General features: G+C 42.5%; 1 protein-coding gene across 3 annotated transcripts in view; it reads right to left on the reverse strand.

Moving 5' to 3' along the window:
- zftraf1 (zinc finger TRAF-type containing 1) overlaps window positions 1-20,482 on the reverse strand; it is a 154,490-nt gene that overhangs the window by 58,356 nt on the left and 75,652 nt on the right. For all 3 annotated transcript variants that reach the window (XM_072254287.1, XM_072254289.1, XM_072254288.1), the window contains one exon: window positions 8,158-8,396. In XM_072254287.1, coding sequence (XP_072110388.1) covers window positions 8,158-8,396 — 239 coding nt within the window. The remainder of the gene's footprint in view (window positions 1-8,157; window positions 8,397-20,482) is intronic.

A 20,482-nucleotide genomic window follows, 5' to 3' on the forward strand; every position in this document is an offset into this window, starting at 1 on the left:
CTCCTTTCAACCCTCACCAGTTTCTGCATATCCTTTCTAAGATGAGGTGCTCAAACCTGCTCACAATACCCTAAATAAGGCCTCACCAGTGCTTTGCCAACATTACATTCTTGCTTTTATATTCTAGTCCTCTTGAAATGAATGCCAACATTGCATTTACCTTCCTCACCACAGACTCAACTTGCAAATTAACCTGCAGGAAATCCTGCACAAGGACTCCCGAACCCCTTTACATCTCAGTTTTTCACATTTTCTCTCCATTTAGAAAATAGTCAACTCTTTCATTTCTTCTTCTAAAGTGCATGACCATACACTTCCCGGCACTCTATTCCATCTGCCATTTATTGCTCATTCTTCTACTCTGTCTGTTCTTCAGTAGTTTCTCTACTTCCTCAAAACTACTTGCTCCTCCACCTATCCTCATATCTGCAAATTTAGTAAAAAAAAACAATTCCACTATCCAAATCATTGACATATAATGTAAAAAGAATTGGTCCTAACACAGATCCTTGTGGAACACCACAAGACACTGGCAGCCAACCAGAAAAGGCACACTTTATTCCCACTCTTTGCCTCCTGCCAATCAGCCACTGCTGTACCCATGCAAGAATCTTTCCCGTAATACCATGGGCTCATAGTTTGTTAAGCACCTTTGTCAAAAGCTTTCTGAAAATCCAAGTACATATTGATTGATTCTCCTTTGTCTATCCTGCTTCTGACTTCAAAGAATTCTATCAGATTTATCAGATAAGATTTTCCCTTGAGGAAACCATGATGACTATGGCCTATTTTATCATGTGCCCCCAAGTACCAAAACCTCATCCTTAATAATCCACTCCAACATCTTTCCAACCATTGAGGTCAGACTAACTGGCCTACAGTTTCCTTTCTTATCTCCCTCTCCCTTTTTGAAGAGTGGAGTGACGTTTGCAGTTTTCCAGTCTTCCAGAACCATTTCAGAATCTAGTGATTCTTGAAAGGCCATTACTAATGCCTCCACAATCTCTTCAGCCACTTCTTTCAGAACCCTGGGGTGTACAACATCTGGCCCAGGTGTCTTATCTGCTTCTAGACTTTTCAGTTTCCCAAGAAACTTCTCTCTACCTATGGTAACTTCACACACTTCACACCTGGAACTTCCACCATACTGCTAGTGTCTTCCACAGTGACGACTGATGCAAAATACTTATTCAGTTTGTGCACTATTTCCTCGTCCCCCATTACTACCTCTCCAGCATCGTTTTCCAGTGGTCCAATATCCACTCTCGCCTCTCTTTTACACTTTATGTATCTGAAGAAACTTTTGGTATCCTCTTTATTATTATTGGCTAGCTTACTTTTGTATTCCATCTTTACCATTTTAATTACTTTTTTTAGTTGCCTTCTTTTGGTTTTTAAAAGCTTCCCAATCCTCTAACTTCCCACTAATCTTTGCTCTATTATATGCCTTCTCTTTGGCTTTTATGTTGGCTTTGACTTCTCTTGTTAGCCATGGTTGCGTCATATTTCCTTTTGAATATTTCTTCCTCTTTGGGATGTATATATCCTGTGCCTTCCAAATTGCTTCCAGAAATCCCAGCCATTGCTGCTGTCACCCCTGCCAGTGTTCTTTTCCAATCAATTCTGGCCAACTCCTTTCTCATACCTGTGTAATTCCCTTTACTCCACTGTAATATTGATACACCTGACTCCTCAAATATCAGGGCAAATTTGATCATATTATGGTCACTTTCCCACAAGGGTTTATTTACCTTAAGCTCTCTCTGTATTTTTCTCTGTCATTTCAAATCCCTGGGAGTCTATCCTGAGTGCAACATTTTGATACAATTACCAAGAGGGCATGACCGTGACTACATTTCATTAGGAGTTTGAGAAGAATTGGTATGTCACTAAAGACTTGCAAATTTCTACAGATGTACCATGGAGAGCATTGAAACTGGTTGCTTCACCAGCTGGTATGGAGGGGTCACTGTTCAAGTTCAATTTTAAATGTCATTCAACCATACATGAATATCCATGAATACAGCCAAACAAAACACCATGATTCTGGGTCCAAGGTGCAAAACACAATACCAAAAGTCACACATTGCAAAAGGCACATATAGCACATAAGACAGCAAGCACATACAAGATATCAGTAAAAGAGACCCTGAGATCACGAATGTTACAGGAGTCTGCTGTCAAACACATTACAGCTCGTTTCAGCTGAGTGAACACTGGTGGAGCACACCAACTCCCACACCTCTCTGCTGGGCGGCTGTAAACAGGCGACACCATGACTTGAAGCCGACACCATGACTTGAAGCCAACACCATGACTTGAAGCCAACACCATGACTTGAAGCCAAGGCTGCGCAGCTCCTCCACCGTCTGCCAATAAATTAGTGAATTGGATTTGCAGCATTCTACATTAACAATGTCAAACAGGGTCTTGCGATCACAAGAAAAGCAACTAAGACGATCACTTGCTGTTAGACTGCGCACTGCCTTGGCGCACTGACTCCCCCGACGCGCCTCTGACGCAGGCAGCAGCACGAGCTGCACCAATTCCAACTCCTTCACTTTCTCCACCAACAAGCAACCCGCTGATGGAGTAGACCTGCAGTACTTTAAGTTCTAATTTCCAGTAGGGTCTTGTGATCATAAAAAATTTAAAAAGGACAATAACGCCTTTGGTTGACCCCGCTTAAGCTGATGCAATCGAATGTGCTGCCATCTTACTGGAAGGATCAGACAAAGCTGCAGAAAGTTGTAAACTCAGCCAGCCCCATCATGGGCACCAGCCTCCCCAGCATCGAGGACACCTTCAAAAGGCATTGCCTCAAATAGGCAGCATCCATCATCAAGGACCCCACCACCCAGGACAGGCCCTCTTCTCATTACTACCATCAGGGAGGAAGTACAGGAGCCTGAAGACACACACTCAATGTTTCAGGAACAGCTTCTTCCCCTCCACCATCAGATTCCTGAATGGACAACAAACCTATGAACTACTTTTCCCTTTTTTCTTGCACTACTTAATTTAATTTTCTTTTTTATATTTAATGTAATCTATAGTTTTTTTTCAGGTATTGATTGTACTGCTGTTGCAAAACAACAAATTCTATGACATATGTGAGTGATATTAAAACTGATTCGGATAGATGCTATCTGACTTGTATTTTGTGTGTGTTGCTCAAGACTTCCAGCATCTGCAGAATCTGTTGTATTTTTCACTATTTGCGTGCACTTTGGTTCCATGTGCTTTAAGTAATAATCAGACCCTTAACAAGACAGTATTCACAGAATCTACCCGACATATTTACCCAAGGAAGTTAATGCAGAATTCCCATGTACAGTCTATGGGATCGTCCTACTCCTATGCCATACTAATCTCCGTTTTCCTACAGCTGAAGATTCTTTCTCAAACAAACCAGAACACAGAAAAAGAATGACCATCCTGGTGTAAAAAGCAATAATTACATACAACATAGACCATTACAGCACAGGAACAGGCCTTTCAGCCCATAATGCTGAGGTGAACCAAATAAATTAGTAATTAAATGGCCAACTAAACTAATCTCTTCTGCTTACATAACGTCCATATCCTCCCATTTTCCTCACATTCATGTGTACATCTAAATGTCTCCTAGAAGTCCCTCCTGTATCTGCCTCTACCACCACCTCAGGCAGCACACTGAAGGCACCCACCACTCCGTTTAAAAAAACCTGCCTCATATCTCCCTTTAAATTTACCCCTCTCACCTTAATTCATGCCCTCTAGTATTAGATGTTTCAACTCTGGGGAAAAAGATGTCTGTCTAGTCTATCTGTCCCTCTCATAATCTTATCAAATCTCTCCTAATAGTTTATAGCTGGTTTGACATCGAAGAAACTCCTGAACTTCAATACTGAGAATTGCTTGCAATCAGCCTTGTCCTTGCCTCATGCAAAGAATGAAACCAGTTCTCTCAAAGGAAACTATCATGTCATGTAGGTGGAAACTGTCATGTCATGTAGTCATAAAGTTGGACAAGATGAAACAAACCTCTCATTTATGCACTAGCACAAATTGGTTAAAATCAACTTTGGCTTCAGACTGAAGGAAGCCTCTCAAATCATAGCCTCTACACCACTTAAGTATTCAACTTGTAAACTGGAAGTACAATGTGGAATTGTAAGGCTCAAATCAGGGGAAAAAAAAGTGAACCTCAGGCATGTTTGTTTCATACAGACTTGTAGGTAGCAGCGGAAGTAAAGACACCCTCCAGGACTTGACTAGCTATGCACCTTTGTTAAGTTTTGATTGTCCCTCACCCTGCAATTCAGTGTCACATTGCATGCCAGTATTTGCTGATTTTCTGACCTGGGTGTAAAGTTTCGAAATGGAGTCATACAACACAGAAGCAGACGCTTCCGTCCAACCCGTCCATGCCAATCAGGATGCCTACTTGACCTATTAGGCCAGTCTGCTCTATCACTTTATTTTCCATCCCAACTCCATTCTACTGCCTTCTCCTCATAACCTGTGATGCCCTTTCTGATCAAGAACCTATTCATCTCAACCATCGATGGGAATGAATTCCAGAGATTCACCACCCTCTGGCTGAAGAAATTCTCCCTCACCTGTTCCATTTATTCACACTCTTTGCTTCCTATCAATCAGACAATCCTCTACCCATTTAGTATCTTTCCTGTAATACCAAGTTTAAGCAGCCTCATGTGTGGCACCTTCTCAAAGGCCTTCTGAAAATCCAAGTACACAACATCAACCGATTCTCCTTTATCTATCCTGCTTGTTATTTCTTCAAAAATTTCCAGATTTGCCAAACAAGGATTTTCCTTAAGGAAACCATGCTGATGTTGATCTATTTTATCATGTGCCTCCAAGTACCCTGAAACCTCATCCTTAATAATTGGCTCCAACATTTTCTCAACCACTGAGGTCGGACTTACTGACCTATAGTTTCCTTTCTTCTGCCCCTCTCACTTCTTGAAGAGCGGAGTGATAATTGCAATTTTCCAGCCCTTTTGAAGTATTCCATAATCTAGTGATTCTTGAAAAATCACTACTAATGCCTCCACAATCTCTTCAGCTACCTGCATCAGAACCCTGGGGTGCAGACCCCCTTTTATTCCCAATCTTTACCTCTTGCCAATCAGCCAATGCTCTATCCATAACTGTAACACCATGGACTTTTATTTGGCTTAGGAGCCTCATGTTCAGCACCTTGTCATAGGCCTTCTGAAAATAAGACCATAATATCTAGGAGCAGAATTAGGCCATTCAGCCGATTGGGTCTGCTCTGCCATTTCATCATGGCTGATTTTCCTCTCAGCCCTAATCTCCTGCCTTCTTTCTGTATCCCTTCATGCCCTGACTAACCAAGAATCTATCAACCTCTCTGCCTTAAATATACCCAATGACTTGGCCTCCATAGCCAACTATGGCAATGAATTCCTGATTCACCACTCTCTGGCTAAAGAAATTCCTCCTCATCTCTATTCTAAATGGATATCCCTCTATTCTGAGGCTGTGTCCCCTGGTCTTAGGCTCTCTCTCCACATCCACTATCAAGGTCTTTCACCATTCGATAGGTTTCCAATCAGATCACCCGTCATTCTTCTGAACTCTGAGTATATGACAAGCCTTTCAATCCCAGAATTATTTCTGAACCAAATAAACGATATCCACTGACTCTCCTGTCCCTCCACCTATTTTAAGGTCAACTTTAAACTCATGTTTGTGGATTTGATGCTGGAAATGTTTGCTTATTGCCATTGCTGTTATTCTCCTGTTCAGCATCCAGTTACCAGATTTCTATTGCTAGAGCTGGCCATGAACACACTGGCTCGTAAACATTAGAAATGGCTATCCAAAACATGAGTAACTTATCTGTGGAGAGAATTCCAGGAGGCAGTTTGTACAACTACGTTATGGTCTACTGCAGTTTACACTGACATGTTGTGCCAAGAAACAGAAATTGTTAGGTGCATAGTCCACCAAGGCAAGGTGTTTGGCAAGGTGTTTGCCCAGGGTGAGTGAAAAGGGAGCAGGCATCCAAGGGTGCCATGGTGCATTTTTAACACTAGAAATGGCCAGAAGAGTGTGTAGTATGCTTTTAAATCAATTCTTAAACATTTAATTTGGGGGATAATTGCTTTATTTAGAAGTGCAGCAATTGCAGCCACTGATGCCTGGAGGATTTGTTGTGCTCAGTAAGTTCAGCACTTACAGGACATGGTTTGCAAGGAGAGGGAGAACCTAAACTCTGTATCTAATAGGAATGAAGGTCAGAAAAACAAAACACAGGCAGTACTTGAAACCTTGGTGGATGCACAAGATCACCAAGGACCGGAGGTTAAATTAACCTTGAAGAAAAAATAGCTTGCTTGTAAGAAAATATAAAAATACTAAGTGGTTTGATTCTATAATTCCTGCTTTATGCTGGTTGATGTTCTAGATCTCAGTATTGAATGGACTGCACTGGACACAGGCTACTTCATTAAAATATAACCTCTAAGATGACTTGATAGAGGAGCACAAGATGACAGGAGGCATAACTGGACAGCCAAAGACCTTTTTCCCAAGGCAGAAGAGGCTAATACAAGGGTGCATAATTTCAAGATGACTGGAGGAAGGTATAGGAGTATGTCAGAGGCAAGCTTTTTTAAAAAAAAAACGACAGAGAGTGGTGTGTGCACAGAATGTGCTGCCTAGGGTGATGGTGGAGGCAGATACATTAGGAACATTTGAGAAACTCTTAGATAGGCACATGTATGACAGAAATAAATTATCTTAGAGTAGGTTAAAGAGTTGGAACAACATCATGGGGCAAAGGGTGGGTGCTGTGCTGTACTGCTCTATGTTCTATCTCAGGGTGGGCTTACCCACTGCTTTAATGTCTTTCCCCAGCCCCAAGCCCTGTCAGCTTGAAGATGGACAGCGAGACAACGGTAATGATACTAAGGCTTTATAAGGCATTGGTCAGACTGCACTTGAAGCACTGTGAGCAGTTTGGGCCGCTCATCTGTGAAAGGTTGTGCTGGCATTGGAGAGGATGGAGAATAGGAATGAAAGGGTTAACCTATGAGGAGCATTGTGCTTGTACTCACTGGAGTTTAGAAAAATGGGGGGGGGGGGGGGAAGAATCGCATTGAAGCCTACTGAATATTGAAAGGGCTGACAGAGTGGATGTGCAGAGGATGTTTCCTATAGTGGAATAGTCTAGGACCAGAACAAAGGGACATCTATTTAGAACCGAAATGAGGAAGAATTTCTTTAGCTAGTGGATAATGAATGTGTGGAATTGCATTGCCACGGATGGCTGCGGAGGCCAAGTCATTGCGTATATTTAATATGGAGGTTGATAGATTCCTGACTAATCAAGGTGTGAAAGGTTACGGGGAAAAGGCAAGAGAATGGGGTTGAGAGGGATAATAAATCAGCCTTGATGGATTGGCAGGACAGACTCGATGGGCCAAATAGCCTAATTCTGCTCCAATGTCAGTGGTCTCATGGATTTCTTTTCTGGGCATGTTTGAGAGTTTTAATCTATAAAAATTACAGGATGGAAAAAAAGAATCAATAACCTATTTGGAAAGAGGCCAGTGTTCTTAAAAATAAAGTACACAAGGGTAGCAGAAACAGATGTTGTTTCAACACAGGTTTCAGCGTTCCTGAAGATGTGACTGATAACCGGGAAGGTAGGACCTCCCTTGGGCTAGGGGTTGTTTGGGCAGTTTGACCCTGGTAATAGCACCACTGTGGCTTTGATGTTTTTAAATGTTATTTATTTAATTTTATTTAGAGGTGAAGCACGGAAAAGGCCCTTCCAGCCCTTCGAGTCGTGCTGCACAGCCCCCCGCTTTAACCCTAGCCTAATCATGGGAAAATTTACAATGACCAATTGCCCTACTAACTGTAATGTTTTTGGACCGAGGGAGGAAACTGGAGAACGCAGAGGAAACCCACGTACACCATAGGGATGCCAGGATTGAAGTCTAAACTCTGGCACCTTGAGCCGTAATAGCGTTCTGCTAACCACTATGATATGGTGGTGCCCAAATTTTATTGTCCCAAGCACCCTTGACATGTGAAGATGTCGCTGCTACCCTGCTCAGTAATGATGAATGGGGGCTGTGCCTGACGCCTGATGCTGAGGTTGAAGCGCATTACCTGTCCTGGCAGTCCTCCTTCTGGTGCCTCTCGAGAATGGAGCGTGGGAACTGCTTGAGGCAGAAGCCGCAGTCACTGGGGAGCTCGCTCACCGCCTTTTCCACGGCCAGGTTCCTGCAGCACAGGCTCTTGCTGATCTCGCAGCGGCAGTTCGGGCAGGTAGCCTGCTCCTCCTTCAGCCTGGCATCAGCCAGCAGGTGAATGAAGCAGCCTGCACACATCAAGTGACCATTCGTGCACTGCCGGGCGGAAAGAAAACTTACATTTATACCAGGTTGGACACTGCAGCAAGTCTTTTTTTGATTTTTTTTTTTGAGTAGGGAGAACAGTGCTGGGGGGAGAAAAAACATTTTTGCATGGCATCCAAACATGACGCATTGTGAAGATCAGGTACAGCACTGACCAACCGATATGCAGCAGATCTTGATGCATTCAAACATCCCATTCTCGCCATGCCTGCACTGTGCCCACTGCCCTGATCCCTCACATCTAGACTGCTGAGCAAGTACCACATGGTGAAGGAACTGAATACTCACTTGGAGAACTGAATAGAGAGCATTTTATACCCTGGTGGCAGGCTTCCACAGTCCACTGAAATGGGGAAAGCTTTTGCCTCCACCTTTATTCAGCAACAAACTGATGACAATATTGTTTAGATATGTATTACAATTTATTACGCTTACGTTCTCCCCACCCCACCCCACCCCACACTAATTTATTCAAAGGGCACTGGTAACACTCTCAGGAGTCCCTGGGAGCAGGAGTAAGGGGCGGAGGGTGGTTGAAGGTGAAGCAACTCAACTTTGACTGAACCCATTTGCTGCATATCAAATCCCAGCCGCTAGGGACAACTGTTTGCATCACTGATGTTGTCATGGCAAGTTTGTAAAAACAGTCAATTCTAATGCTTCAGAAACAGTTTGTTAACAACACTGGCAAACTCTAAACTCAGCTAAAATTATACCAAAACACAAATTCTGTACTTCCTTCCAAAACAAATTAGGTCTTCTCTGGTATGATCCACATTTATAGAGAAAGAGGCAAGAGTGGATATCGGACCGCTGGAAAACAATGCTGGAGAGGTAGTAATGGGGACAAAGAAATGGTGGACAAACTGAATAAGTATTTTGCATCGGTCTTCACTGTGGAAGACACTAGCAGTATGTTGGAAGTTCAAGGGCGTCAGGGGTCAGAAATGTGTGAAGTTGCCATTACTACTGAGATGGTTCTTGGGAAACTGAAGGTAGATAAGTCACCTGAACTAGGTGGTGTACACACCAGGGTTCTGAAAGAGTTGGGTGAAGAGATTGTGGAGGTATTAGAAATGATCTTTCAAGAATCACTAGATTCTGGAACGGTTCCAGAAGACTGGAAAATTGCAAATGCCACTCCACTCTTCAAGAAGGGAGAGAAGCTGAAGAAAAGAAATTATAGGCTAGTTAGTCTGACCTCAGTGGAAAGATGTTGATGTGGTTTCGGAGCAGTTGGGGACACATGACAAAATAGGCCATAGTCAGTATGGCTTCAAGGGAAAATTTTGCCTGACAAATCTGTTGGAATTCTTTGAAGAAATAACAAGCAGGATAGACAAAGGAGAACGTGTTGATGTTGTGTCCTTGGATTTTTAGGAGGACTTTGACAAGGTGCCATACATGAGGCTGCTTAACAAGCTACGAGCCCATAGTATTACAGCAAAGATTCTAGCTTGGATAAAGCTGTGGCTGATTGGCAGGAGGCAAAGAGTGGGAATATAAGAAGCCTTTCTGGTTGGCTGCCAGTGACTAGCGATGTTCTACAAGGGTCTGTGTTGGGACTTCCTATATGTCAATGATTTGGATGATGGAATTGATGGCTTTATTGCCAAGTTTGCGGATGATACAAAGATTGGTAGAGGGCAGGTAGTTTTGAAGAAGTAGAGAGGCTACAGTAGGACTTAGACAGATTAGGAGAATGGGCAAAGAAATGGCAGATGGAATACAGTGTCGAGAAGTGTATGGCCATGCACTTTAGTAGAAAAAATAAAAGGGTCGACCACTTTCAAAACTGAAAAGTCTAAGGTGTAAAGGGACTTTCAGGACCAAAATATAAAAGCAAGGATGTAATGTTGAGGCTTTATAAAGCACTGTTAAGGCCTCACTTAGAGTATTGTGAGCAGTTTTGGGCCCCCCATCTTAGAAAGGATGACACTGCAGAGGGTTCAAAGGAGGTTCACAAAAATTATTCCAGGATTGAACAGCTTGTTATATGAAGAGCATTTGATGGCTCTGGGCCTGTATTCACTGGAATTCAAAAGAATGAGGGGTGATCTCATTGAAAGCTATGGAATGGTGAAAGGTCCCAATAGAGTGGATGTGGAGAGGATGTTTCCTGGGGTGGGAGAGTGTAGGATCAGAGGACACAACCTCAGAATACAGGGGTGTCCTTTTAGAACAGAGATGAAGGGATTTCCTTAGCCAGAGTGGTGAATCTGTGGAACATATTGCCACAGATGGCCAAGTTATTGAATATATTTAAAGTGGAGGTTGATAGGTCCTCAGTTATTGAGGGCCGCATAGGTTATGGAGACAGCAAGAGATTGGGGTTGAGAGGGATAAAAAAAAAGTCATGATGGAATGGTCCGATTGGCTTAGCTCTGCTGCTTTGTTTCATGGTGTAACTTCATCTGCTTTTGGAGAATGGGAAAATGTGGGTAGGAATATAAAGCAGCCAAGTGGTCTTCAGCCTTCGGGCAGTTTTATAACATCACAAGGCAGTTAAGTAAAGTTTGTTGGTGGAGCTGAAAGCACTGTCCATTTCACATGTCTCTTCTGGTCAAAAGAGGATACTGCCTGGGAAGTGGTTGGATAGAAGCTTCATGGGAACATTCTCCAATTTCTCTAGGGCAAGCACAACCATGGCTCCCTGTGCTGCCGGGCACAGACCATGTGTGCATTGGGAGAGATATCTCTTGCATTATTGTCAACACCCTGCACGGTCCTGTTCAACAATGAAATCTTAGTCACTTACTAAAACCTTCGCTCAGCAGGGACACAAATAATTTGTGGCAAATTTTAAACTCTGGCATCAGTTTAAAGCAACAGTTTTCATCAACACAAGATTCCAGGGATCACTTGCCTGGACCTCAAAATTTAACACTCCAAAACACTTCCCGCACACTGCAAGATTGAAAGAACACAGAAAGCTAGCCTCTTAACTTTTCTCACCTGCCTATCACCTCCCCCAGGTGCCTCTCCTCCTCCTCTTTCTTCCATCAATCACTCTCCTCTCCCATCACATTTCTTTTTCTCCACTTTCCCACTCACCAGCCTTCACCTTTTATCTTCTAGCTTGTACTCCTTCCCCTCCCCACCTTCTTATTCTGACATCTTCCTCTTCCTTTCCAGTCCTGAAGGGTCTCAGCCTGCAATGTCAACTACTTATTCATTTCCATAGATGCTTCCTGACCTGCTGAGTTCCTCCAACCTTTTGTGTGAGGGCAATCTTTCCTTTAGGGCAGGGATTCCCAACCTGGGATCCATGGACCCCTCGGTCAATGGTGAGGGTCCATGGCATAAAAAAAAGGTTGGGAGCCCCTGCTTTAGGAGGAGCATTTGAGCTCAGACGGGCTCACTTAGCAGTTGCACCACAAGAGAAATATTACCAGATGTTTGTTGATACCAATTTATAGGAGTTTGCAAGGAAAGTTATTTCAAGCAAGGTTACCTACCTTCTCTCTCTCATCCTTATCCTCCACATACCTCAGGCCCCATCTAACCTCACTGAAGTCCCTCAGGGGTTCCCTCTCTTAGGCTGTACAAGGGCGCCATGCCACACATCGGTCTGTGGTTCGCTTATCGATGAGCACAGCCTGCAGGGTAGGTTATACTTGCACAGCAGAGGAAAACAATTTTGCGAAAGTTTAATAAAACATTCCAAATGGGGATTAGAAACAGTGAGATACGAGGCTGCATGAGATATGTGGAGGATAATACATTTAGAGAATGAGTTAAACCAGAGTGAAAGACAGTTTTTATTTTCTTCCTCATTCACGTATCCCTCATCTACTTCAGGGTGTGCTTCAGGACGCTAGTAACATGGAGGAGGATAATCTGGATTAAATGTTCAAAATTATATTTCCAGATTATTGTTGTCTAACTTTAGTACACAGATGAATGAGTCACATTTGCACTTGCACAAGATGAGGAACTGTTGCGGGCTTGTTCTTGCAGAAACAAGGCTCTAGGACAACATCCAGTCACCACCAGTCTACAGGCCATGACAGTCATTGACTGGGGCTATATTATAATTTTTTTTTGATAGTTTTGTAACTTTTTCTGCTATCATAATTGTGTGATAGTTGTGTGTGACTGCTGGTTCTGTGTTTTGCACCTTAGCACTGGAGGAACACTGTCTCGTTCAGTTGTATTCATGTGCATGGTTGAACAACAGTTAAATTTTAACTTGGAATGTTTGATGGAGACCTGTATTTACATCCAAAGACAAATACAAAGTTTGTTGCGAACTGTGAAAAGAAGCAGAAGAAAAATAAACTCAAGCTTTCTTCAAACTTATTCCAATGTGTCCAAATACTAATCAATGCAGAAGAGTCATCGTTCAAGTGATCAGTGTAATTGCTCTGGCAAGACTGATGCAGATAAACAAAGGAACAAAGGTCAAACTAGATGACCTGGGCCTTCTTTAGGAAGCTCAGACAGTTGAGCTGTTCCTGTTAAATGCTCATGTGGGTGTAATTGAGCAGTAAAGGCTTGTTGGGCCAGAAGAACCTGCTGCCGTGCTGCATTACTAAACAGTCTAATGTTGAGAAGCAAGATGACTGCTCTAACATGATCTCTTTAACCTTTACCAATCAAGATTTTAGATACAAGTAGCATACCTCATTAAAGGCAGAACTGGCAACCAAGAGGCAAGGTACTGAATTTCATTTGGTCAAGGAGCAAAATTCTAAGCTTGACGTCAGAGGGAATTGAAGAACTTTTTGATGAATTAATTTTTTGAATGGTTTGTACCATTCACCAGATGCTAAGATCATCTTGAACTTTGACTTGCAGCAGGAAACATGTCTCAAGGAAGAACATCATCGAGCTGAATCATCTACGTAGAAGCTTGGAACTGAGGGTCCATTTTAATCCTTTTAGGCTTTGAAAAAGCGCATAATAGTGACTAAAAGTCTCCAGACACATTTGTATTTGACCCAAAGAAACAATATTCTTTATTCTAGGATTTAACAAGTTGCCACCAGCTTCAAATAATGAAATCCCCACTCCTTGGCATTTCAGCATGGAAGCACAGCGATTAGCACAATGCTTTACAGAGTAAGCAACCAGGGTTTCATTCCTGCCATTGTCTGTAAGGAACTTGTACATTCTCCCACAACTGAATACGTTTCCTCCAGGTGCTCCTTTTTCTTCCACAGTCCAAAGACTTGCAGGTTAGTAGATTAATTATCACATGGGCGCAAAAGGGCAGCTTGGGCTCGTTGGACTGGAAGGACCTGTTATTGTGTTGCATCTCTACAATTAAAATTAAATTAGTTAGTTTTCTCTAGTTCTTAGATTCAGTCATACGTATTTGGTCATCTAAAAAGAACTTGGTCACTGCTTGAAGGCAAATTTTCAATTGGGAGCAGTTTCTCACTTCCACATCTTCGTTCATGAGCAATAGCTAAAGGTTCTCTGGAACCACGACCGGCTGCTGCTAACCATGTAAATTCTTCAAGACAATGTGATGACTGGAGTGCAACCATCTGACAATAGTCTGAAAGATCATCTCACTCATCTCCCTCATAGCAGCACCCAGACCAGACAAGTTCAAAGCAATAATCTTAAGAGTCCAAGAACAGCAAGACCCAAGGCTGAATGCGCATTACTTTTTGACAACTGCAGGAGTTCAGTAAGCACGCCATTGAAAAGGTAATCATTGCCCGTAGGTAATCCTTAAGGTTGGCCAAGTGGTTAAGGCAGTGGTCTAGTGATCTGAAGGTCACTAGTTCGAGCCTCAGCAGAGGCAGCGTGTTGTGTTCTTGGGCAAGGCACTTAACCACAAATTGCTCTGCGACCACACCGGTGAAAAGCTGTATTGGCCCTAGTGCCCTTCCCTTGGACAACATCAGTGGCATGGAGAGGTGAGACTTGCAGCATGGGCAACTGCCAGTCTTCCATACAACCTTCCAAGGCGCAAATCCATGGTCTCACGAGACTAACGGATGCCTATAGAATCCTTAAGGTAATCTTTATAGATCATGGGTTAGGTCCCATTTGGAGAACAGGCATCTTGCTTCGGAAACAAATTTTATTAGATTGATCCTGACGACGGAGGACATCACATGCATAGAGGCGAGAGCAGTCGAGTTTGCTTCACGGCAATGGTGGTCAAAGGAAAATTCAAAATCATGAATGTTTTTGATACTGCTTCCGGAGGCCAAAGGAAACAAGATTGTAAAAGAAGAGCTGTTGCAATCCAGAGTTACAGAAACAGATACAATTATAAAACCTTCTAAATGAGCACTGGGTAAAACATTAAAACAAAAACCAGGTCGAAGAAATTTCAGGTTTGCAAAGAGCAGGAGGATAAATTGGTATTCTTGCATAATCAAGAAGAGATGCTGGAAATCCAGAGCAACACACACAAAATATTGGAGGAACTCGGCAGGTCAAGCAGCATCTGTGGAGGGGAATGAACAGACGACATTTCGGGTGAGACCCTTCATCAGGACTGGACAGGAAGGAGGAAAGAAACCAGAATAAGGTGGTGAGGGGAAGGAGTACAAGCTGGAAGGTGAGGGTATTCTTCAATGGGTGCAAATGCACACAAGACTAAAGGCATCCTTCTCTTTTGCATCGTCGTGTAACTTTATGAAGACTAGTGAAAGTAAGGGCTGCGTAAAAGTTGACAGAACTAAGGAACCTCAATAGAATTAAAATCTTATGTCTATTAGCAGGGTCTGCAAGACGTAATAAGTATATTCACTGAAATCATTAATGGCAAGGCAAATCTAAAGTTTGTCAGCCAGAAGCACTGGATCCAAGTTCCAGTTGGTTCAAGGATTGTGGAAGGTTATGTATTCTCCTCTACTGGCAGGCATCTGGCCAATAAATACTGGTCAGAGCTGCAGGTGCTGGACATAGAAAAATTGTGTGGAACTAGGGATCTTGGGAACCCATTCATTCAGCAAGAGTTGCAAATAAAAAGCCGGGCTTTACAAATAATGCCCATTTCTAATCCAGCCATAGGCCAGTCTGACTATCAAGAAATTTAACGTCTGGAAAAAGTTTTCACTTCACTTTAGATTTGGGGTTCAGATGCTGTTGTGGTTTCATCTACACCCAAAGCTGATCAAAATTTATCAAGTCTTCTGATTCTTCGCAAGGAAACTCACCATTGATGATCACCTTTCATCAAAAACAAAGCAGCAAGAATTTTAAGGAACGCCAATGAGATCTTCACTTGAAAAATACAGGCTCAGTTATGGTCATTTTCTCATTGTTTCTGTAAAAATTATATTCCGACTCAAACTTCAATGTGAATCAAAACCATTCCAAGTCTGAAAAGTTGGTAGGATCAATAAGCTAGATATTACATACTAAACCAAAAAATGGGTGACTAATCTTTTACTGCTGCGTAGCACAGTACTGAGGTAGAACTGAGATTTTTTGCTTCACGATTAAACTTCTTTTGGAGGGAAAATTCAGAGATTTTAATTTAGCAATGGGATTAGCCTGAAGTTTACTACAAATAGGTGAATGAGGAAGAAGGTAGTTAGCTGCAATTTGGTCCCTATAAGAAAACCTGGCAAGATGGTTAGAAGTTGCTTGAGACTGTAGTTAGGACAGTTTGTGCTCCATCAAACATGAAAACATTCTTCACAACCCGGTCAGATTTTGGGAATAAAGCTGATGGAATTTAATACTATTAGCAAAATAAAAAATTGTCATCAATAGTTAACAGACAGAAGCACTACTCAGATCACTTCACAGTAACCAGAAAATGTGCTTTTCCACCTCAGGAGGGACCACAGAATTCCAGCTCTCCCTGCAAACCAAAAGCCCATGGCACCGAGTACAATACTGAGAGGGCAACCGTAAGCTCAATGTTAAACTGCACTGTACTGCTGCTGCAAAATTTCACGACATACATCAAGGATAATAAAACTGATTCAGATAAATTTAATTATTCAACCTCATGCACATATTAAACACACATATAACTGCAAAGGTATATTTATTGTGTACTTGGTTATACTGGAGGATGCAGCATTTATACTGCACCGTTATTTCCACACTGAAATAATGTCAAGTTTATTATCAGCTTTAATAGGATAATCTAGCTACTAGTGCTCCTGGATCTATGGAAAGGAATAGAGTTGACTTTTTGAGCAGAGACTGTTCTCGGCCCAAAATGTTGACTCTTTATTCACTTCCATAGATGCTGCCTGACAGGCTGAGTTCCTCCAGCATTTTGCGTGTTCCTCTGGATTTCCAGCATCTGCAGAATCTCGTGCTATTAGTGTCCCTGAAATGAAGGCTTGTGTGGAAATATTTTTCCTTTATTTACAGAAAAGAACTGAGGTAAATTGTATTTACCACACATGATTTATCACGAATATTTAGCATTATTTACAACAAATATCAATAGTAATTCAAGTGGAGGTAGCAGATGGGCCTGAAAATCTAAATGAAAATAAAACCTTAAAAAAAATCAACATAATAAAGGTACTAAGCTCAATTTGAGACAACAGCCCTTTAGTGCACATACTTTGATCACTGCTGTTTTAGTAAAAACTTCCATCCATTGTCCTTGAATTCCTATTCCTGACCATCTCAGGAACACAGTTGGGTCTTGGATCATCTTAAGGGACTAAAGAACAATTTACATTATCTCACTGGACAATGTGGATATCCAAGGCAGAAAAGCTCGCACATTCCGCATATACAAGTCACACCGACAGCAAAGCTCTGAGAAAGACCGTGGCTTGCTAAAAACAGTTGCAGGGTATTGTCTTCACTCAAAACAAGACAATAGGACCAGAAGGCACAACCTCACAAATGCCCCTTTACAACAGAGATGAGGATGAATTTCCTTTGTTGGACAGTGGTGAATCTGTGGAACTCATTGCCACAGACCGCTGTGGAGACCAAGTCAATAAGTATACAGTGTCTATAATAAGTATTCACCCCTCTCCCTTTGGAAGTTTTCATATTTTATTGTTTTACAACATTGAATCACAGTGGATTAATTTGGCTTTTTTAACACTGATCAACAGAAAAAAAAACTGTGCCAAAGTAAAAACAGATCTCTACAAAGTGATCTAAATTAATTACAAATATAAAACAAAAAATATTTGATTGTATAAGTATTCACCCCCTTTAATATGACACACCAAATCACTGGTGCCGCCAGTTGGTTTTAGAAGTCACATAATCAGTTAGATGGAGATCACCATGTGCAGTCAAGATGTTTCAATTGATTGTGGTAAAAATACGCCTCTATCTGGAAGGTCCAACTGCTGGTGAGTCAGTATTTTAACCTACACCATGAAGACAAAAGAACACTCCAAGCAACTCCATAAAAAGGGTATTGAAAAGCACAAGTCAGGAGATGGATGCAAAAATATTTCCAAGTGACTGAATATCCCTTGGAAGTTGATCACTGAGAAATGGGAAGATTATGGCACAGCTGTAAATCTGCCTAGAGCAGGCCGTCCTCAAAAACTGACCTTACAAGAGGATTAGGGAGGGAGGCCACCAAGAGATCTATGACAACTGTGGAGGAGTTACAAGCTTCAGTGGCTGAGATGGGAGAGACTGCGCGTACAACAACTGCTGCCGAGGTGCTTCACCAGTGGCAGCTTTATAGGAGTGTGGCCAAGAGAAAGCCACTGTTGAAAAAAACTCAACACGAAATCTCAGCTAGAGTTTGCCAGAAGGTATGTGGGAGATTCTGAAGACAGCTGGAAGAAGGTTCTATGGTCTAATGAAACCAAAATTGAGCATTTTGGCTATCAGACTAAACTCTATGTTTGACGTTAAGCCAAACACCACACATCAAAAACACACCATCCCTACCATGAAGCACGGTGGTGGCTGCATCATGCTGTGGGGATGCTTCACTGCAGCACGCTCTGGAAGGCTTGTGAAGGTAGACGGCAAAATGAACGCAGCAAAATACAGGGAAATCCTGGAGGAAACCCTGATGCATTCTGCAAGAGAACTGCGACTTGGGAGAAGATTTATCTTCCAGCAAGACCCCAAACATAAAGCCAAAGCTACACAGGAATGGCTTAAAAACAACAAAGTTAATGTCCTGGAGTGGCCAAGTCAGAGTCCAGACCTCTATTCAATTGAGAATTTGAGGCTGGATTTGAAAAAGGCTGTTCACTCACGATCCCCATGCAACCTGACGGAGTTTGAGCAGTTTTGTAAAGAAGAATGGGGAAAAATTGCAGCACCCAGATGTGTAAAGCCATCCACACAACTCAAGGCTGTAATTGCTGCCAAAGGTGCATCTACTAAATACTGACTTGAAGGGGTAAGTATGCAATCAATTATTTTGTGTTTAATAATTGTAATTTAGACCAATTGTAGAAATTTGTTTTCTCTTTGACACAAGAGTCTTTTCTGTAGATCAGTGTCAAAAAAGCCAAATAAAGTTCATTGTGATTCAATGTTGGAAAATGAAAAAACACGAAAAGTTCCAAGGGGGTGAACACTTTTTGTAGGCACTCTGCAAAGTGGAGATTGACAAGTTCGAGATTATTGAGGGTGTCAAAGGTTACAGGAAGAAGTCAGGAGAATGGGGTTGAGGAGGGAGGGGGTAATAAATCAGCCATGATCAAATGGCAGAGCAGACTCACTGCACCAAATGGCCTAATCTGTCTTATGGTTTTAATCATTCAGAAGCTACACAGAAAGGTTTTTAGAGAATATATAAAGAATTCAATCATTTGTGATACTAGAGGCAATTCTGTAGATGTGGTGAGAGCAAGGTTTCTGCAACCTTTTTGTCAGACTGATCTAAAGTTTTACAGCCAATCTAACAATCTCTATTTTCAGGATCTTCTCCGTGGATTGTCACCTTGTCCTGGTGGAGAAGCTTGTGTGGTCCTGTGATCCCGACAGCAATGGCATCTGGAGCTATGGGCCTGGTAGGGTCACCCATGGCGGTAAGATCGAGGGTGAGGTCCCTGACAAAGAACAGTCCAACCAAGACCTCAACGGTGGAACAGGCGAACGAAGTTACTTCAAAACGGTGGAACAGGCGGACGAAGTTACTTCAAACTCAACAGCTGTGAAGGCGGATGGAGGCTGCAACAAATCCATCAGCTCCAATCGTCGTGGTTTCCACGCCATTGGAATCAGTTGGTTGATTTGTGAAGTATCGTGTGCTTCTTGGAGTGCAACATCAAGTACACGTTAAACAAATACACGCACAGGTGTCTTTACACTGTGGGTCACTTCTTCAGAACGAAGACCATCATCTCGACCTCGAGGGATAGCCACGAGGATGATTTTCAGGATGGTAAGAGATGCCCTGACTTTGGAAGAAAACGAGCATTAACACATTTGTTACACTTCTTACTTCAAATTGAAGCTGGCCATCTTCATGGGCCCTGGAACCTCTGAGATCCAACTGAAAGCTGGAGGTATATCAGCCAGATTTCCAAGTCACTGCAGAAAGGATCATCAGGATCTCCCTCCCTCCCATTGTGAAATTTACCAGGAGCATTGTAGACAAAGGGCCTGAAGCATTGTTGAGGATCCCTACCACCCATCCCATAATCTCTCTGAGCCACTACCGTCAGAAAGGAGGTACAGGTGCATCAGGACTAGGACTACCAGACTGGGTAACGGCTTCTTCCCTCAGGCTGTGAGACTACTGAATACCCTGCTACCATCCAGGTCTCATCACTGGGACAGTGAGCTATTTACCCGTGCTGTGCAATACTTACACTTTGAATTATATTTTATTAACTTATTTGTGGTAGTATTTTGTTTTTGTGCTGTGTGCACTATATGTTTTGTGGGTGCACCATAGCCCAGAAGAACATTGTTTCGTTTGGTTATATGTATGTAGAGTCAGATGACAATAAATTTGAACTTGAACTAGATGCCCTCCAAGAGGATGACAATCTGGTTGTGGTTTGGGGCTTGCGTGCCTCAATGGCCCGGAGAGCTATGTGGCTAGAGTCAGGGCTTCATTCTTTGGCTCTTGCCAAACAGGTCAAATCGTAGGGGCCAGACTAACAGCGGTCCACCAGTCCTCCAAGTTCGGGAGTTCAGCTCAGGGCTAACAACCCTGACTGGTAAAACAAAACTGTTAAAGAAACAGC

This window comes from Mobula birostris, chromosome 3, assembly GCF_030028105.1.
Source record: "Mobula birostris isolate sMobBir1 chromosome 3, sMobBir1.hap1, whole genome shotgun sequence".
Taxonomy (NCBI): Eukaryota; Metazoa; Chordata; class Chondrichthyes; order Myliobatiformes; family Myliobatidae; genus Mobula; species Mobula birostris.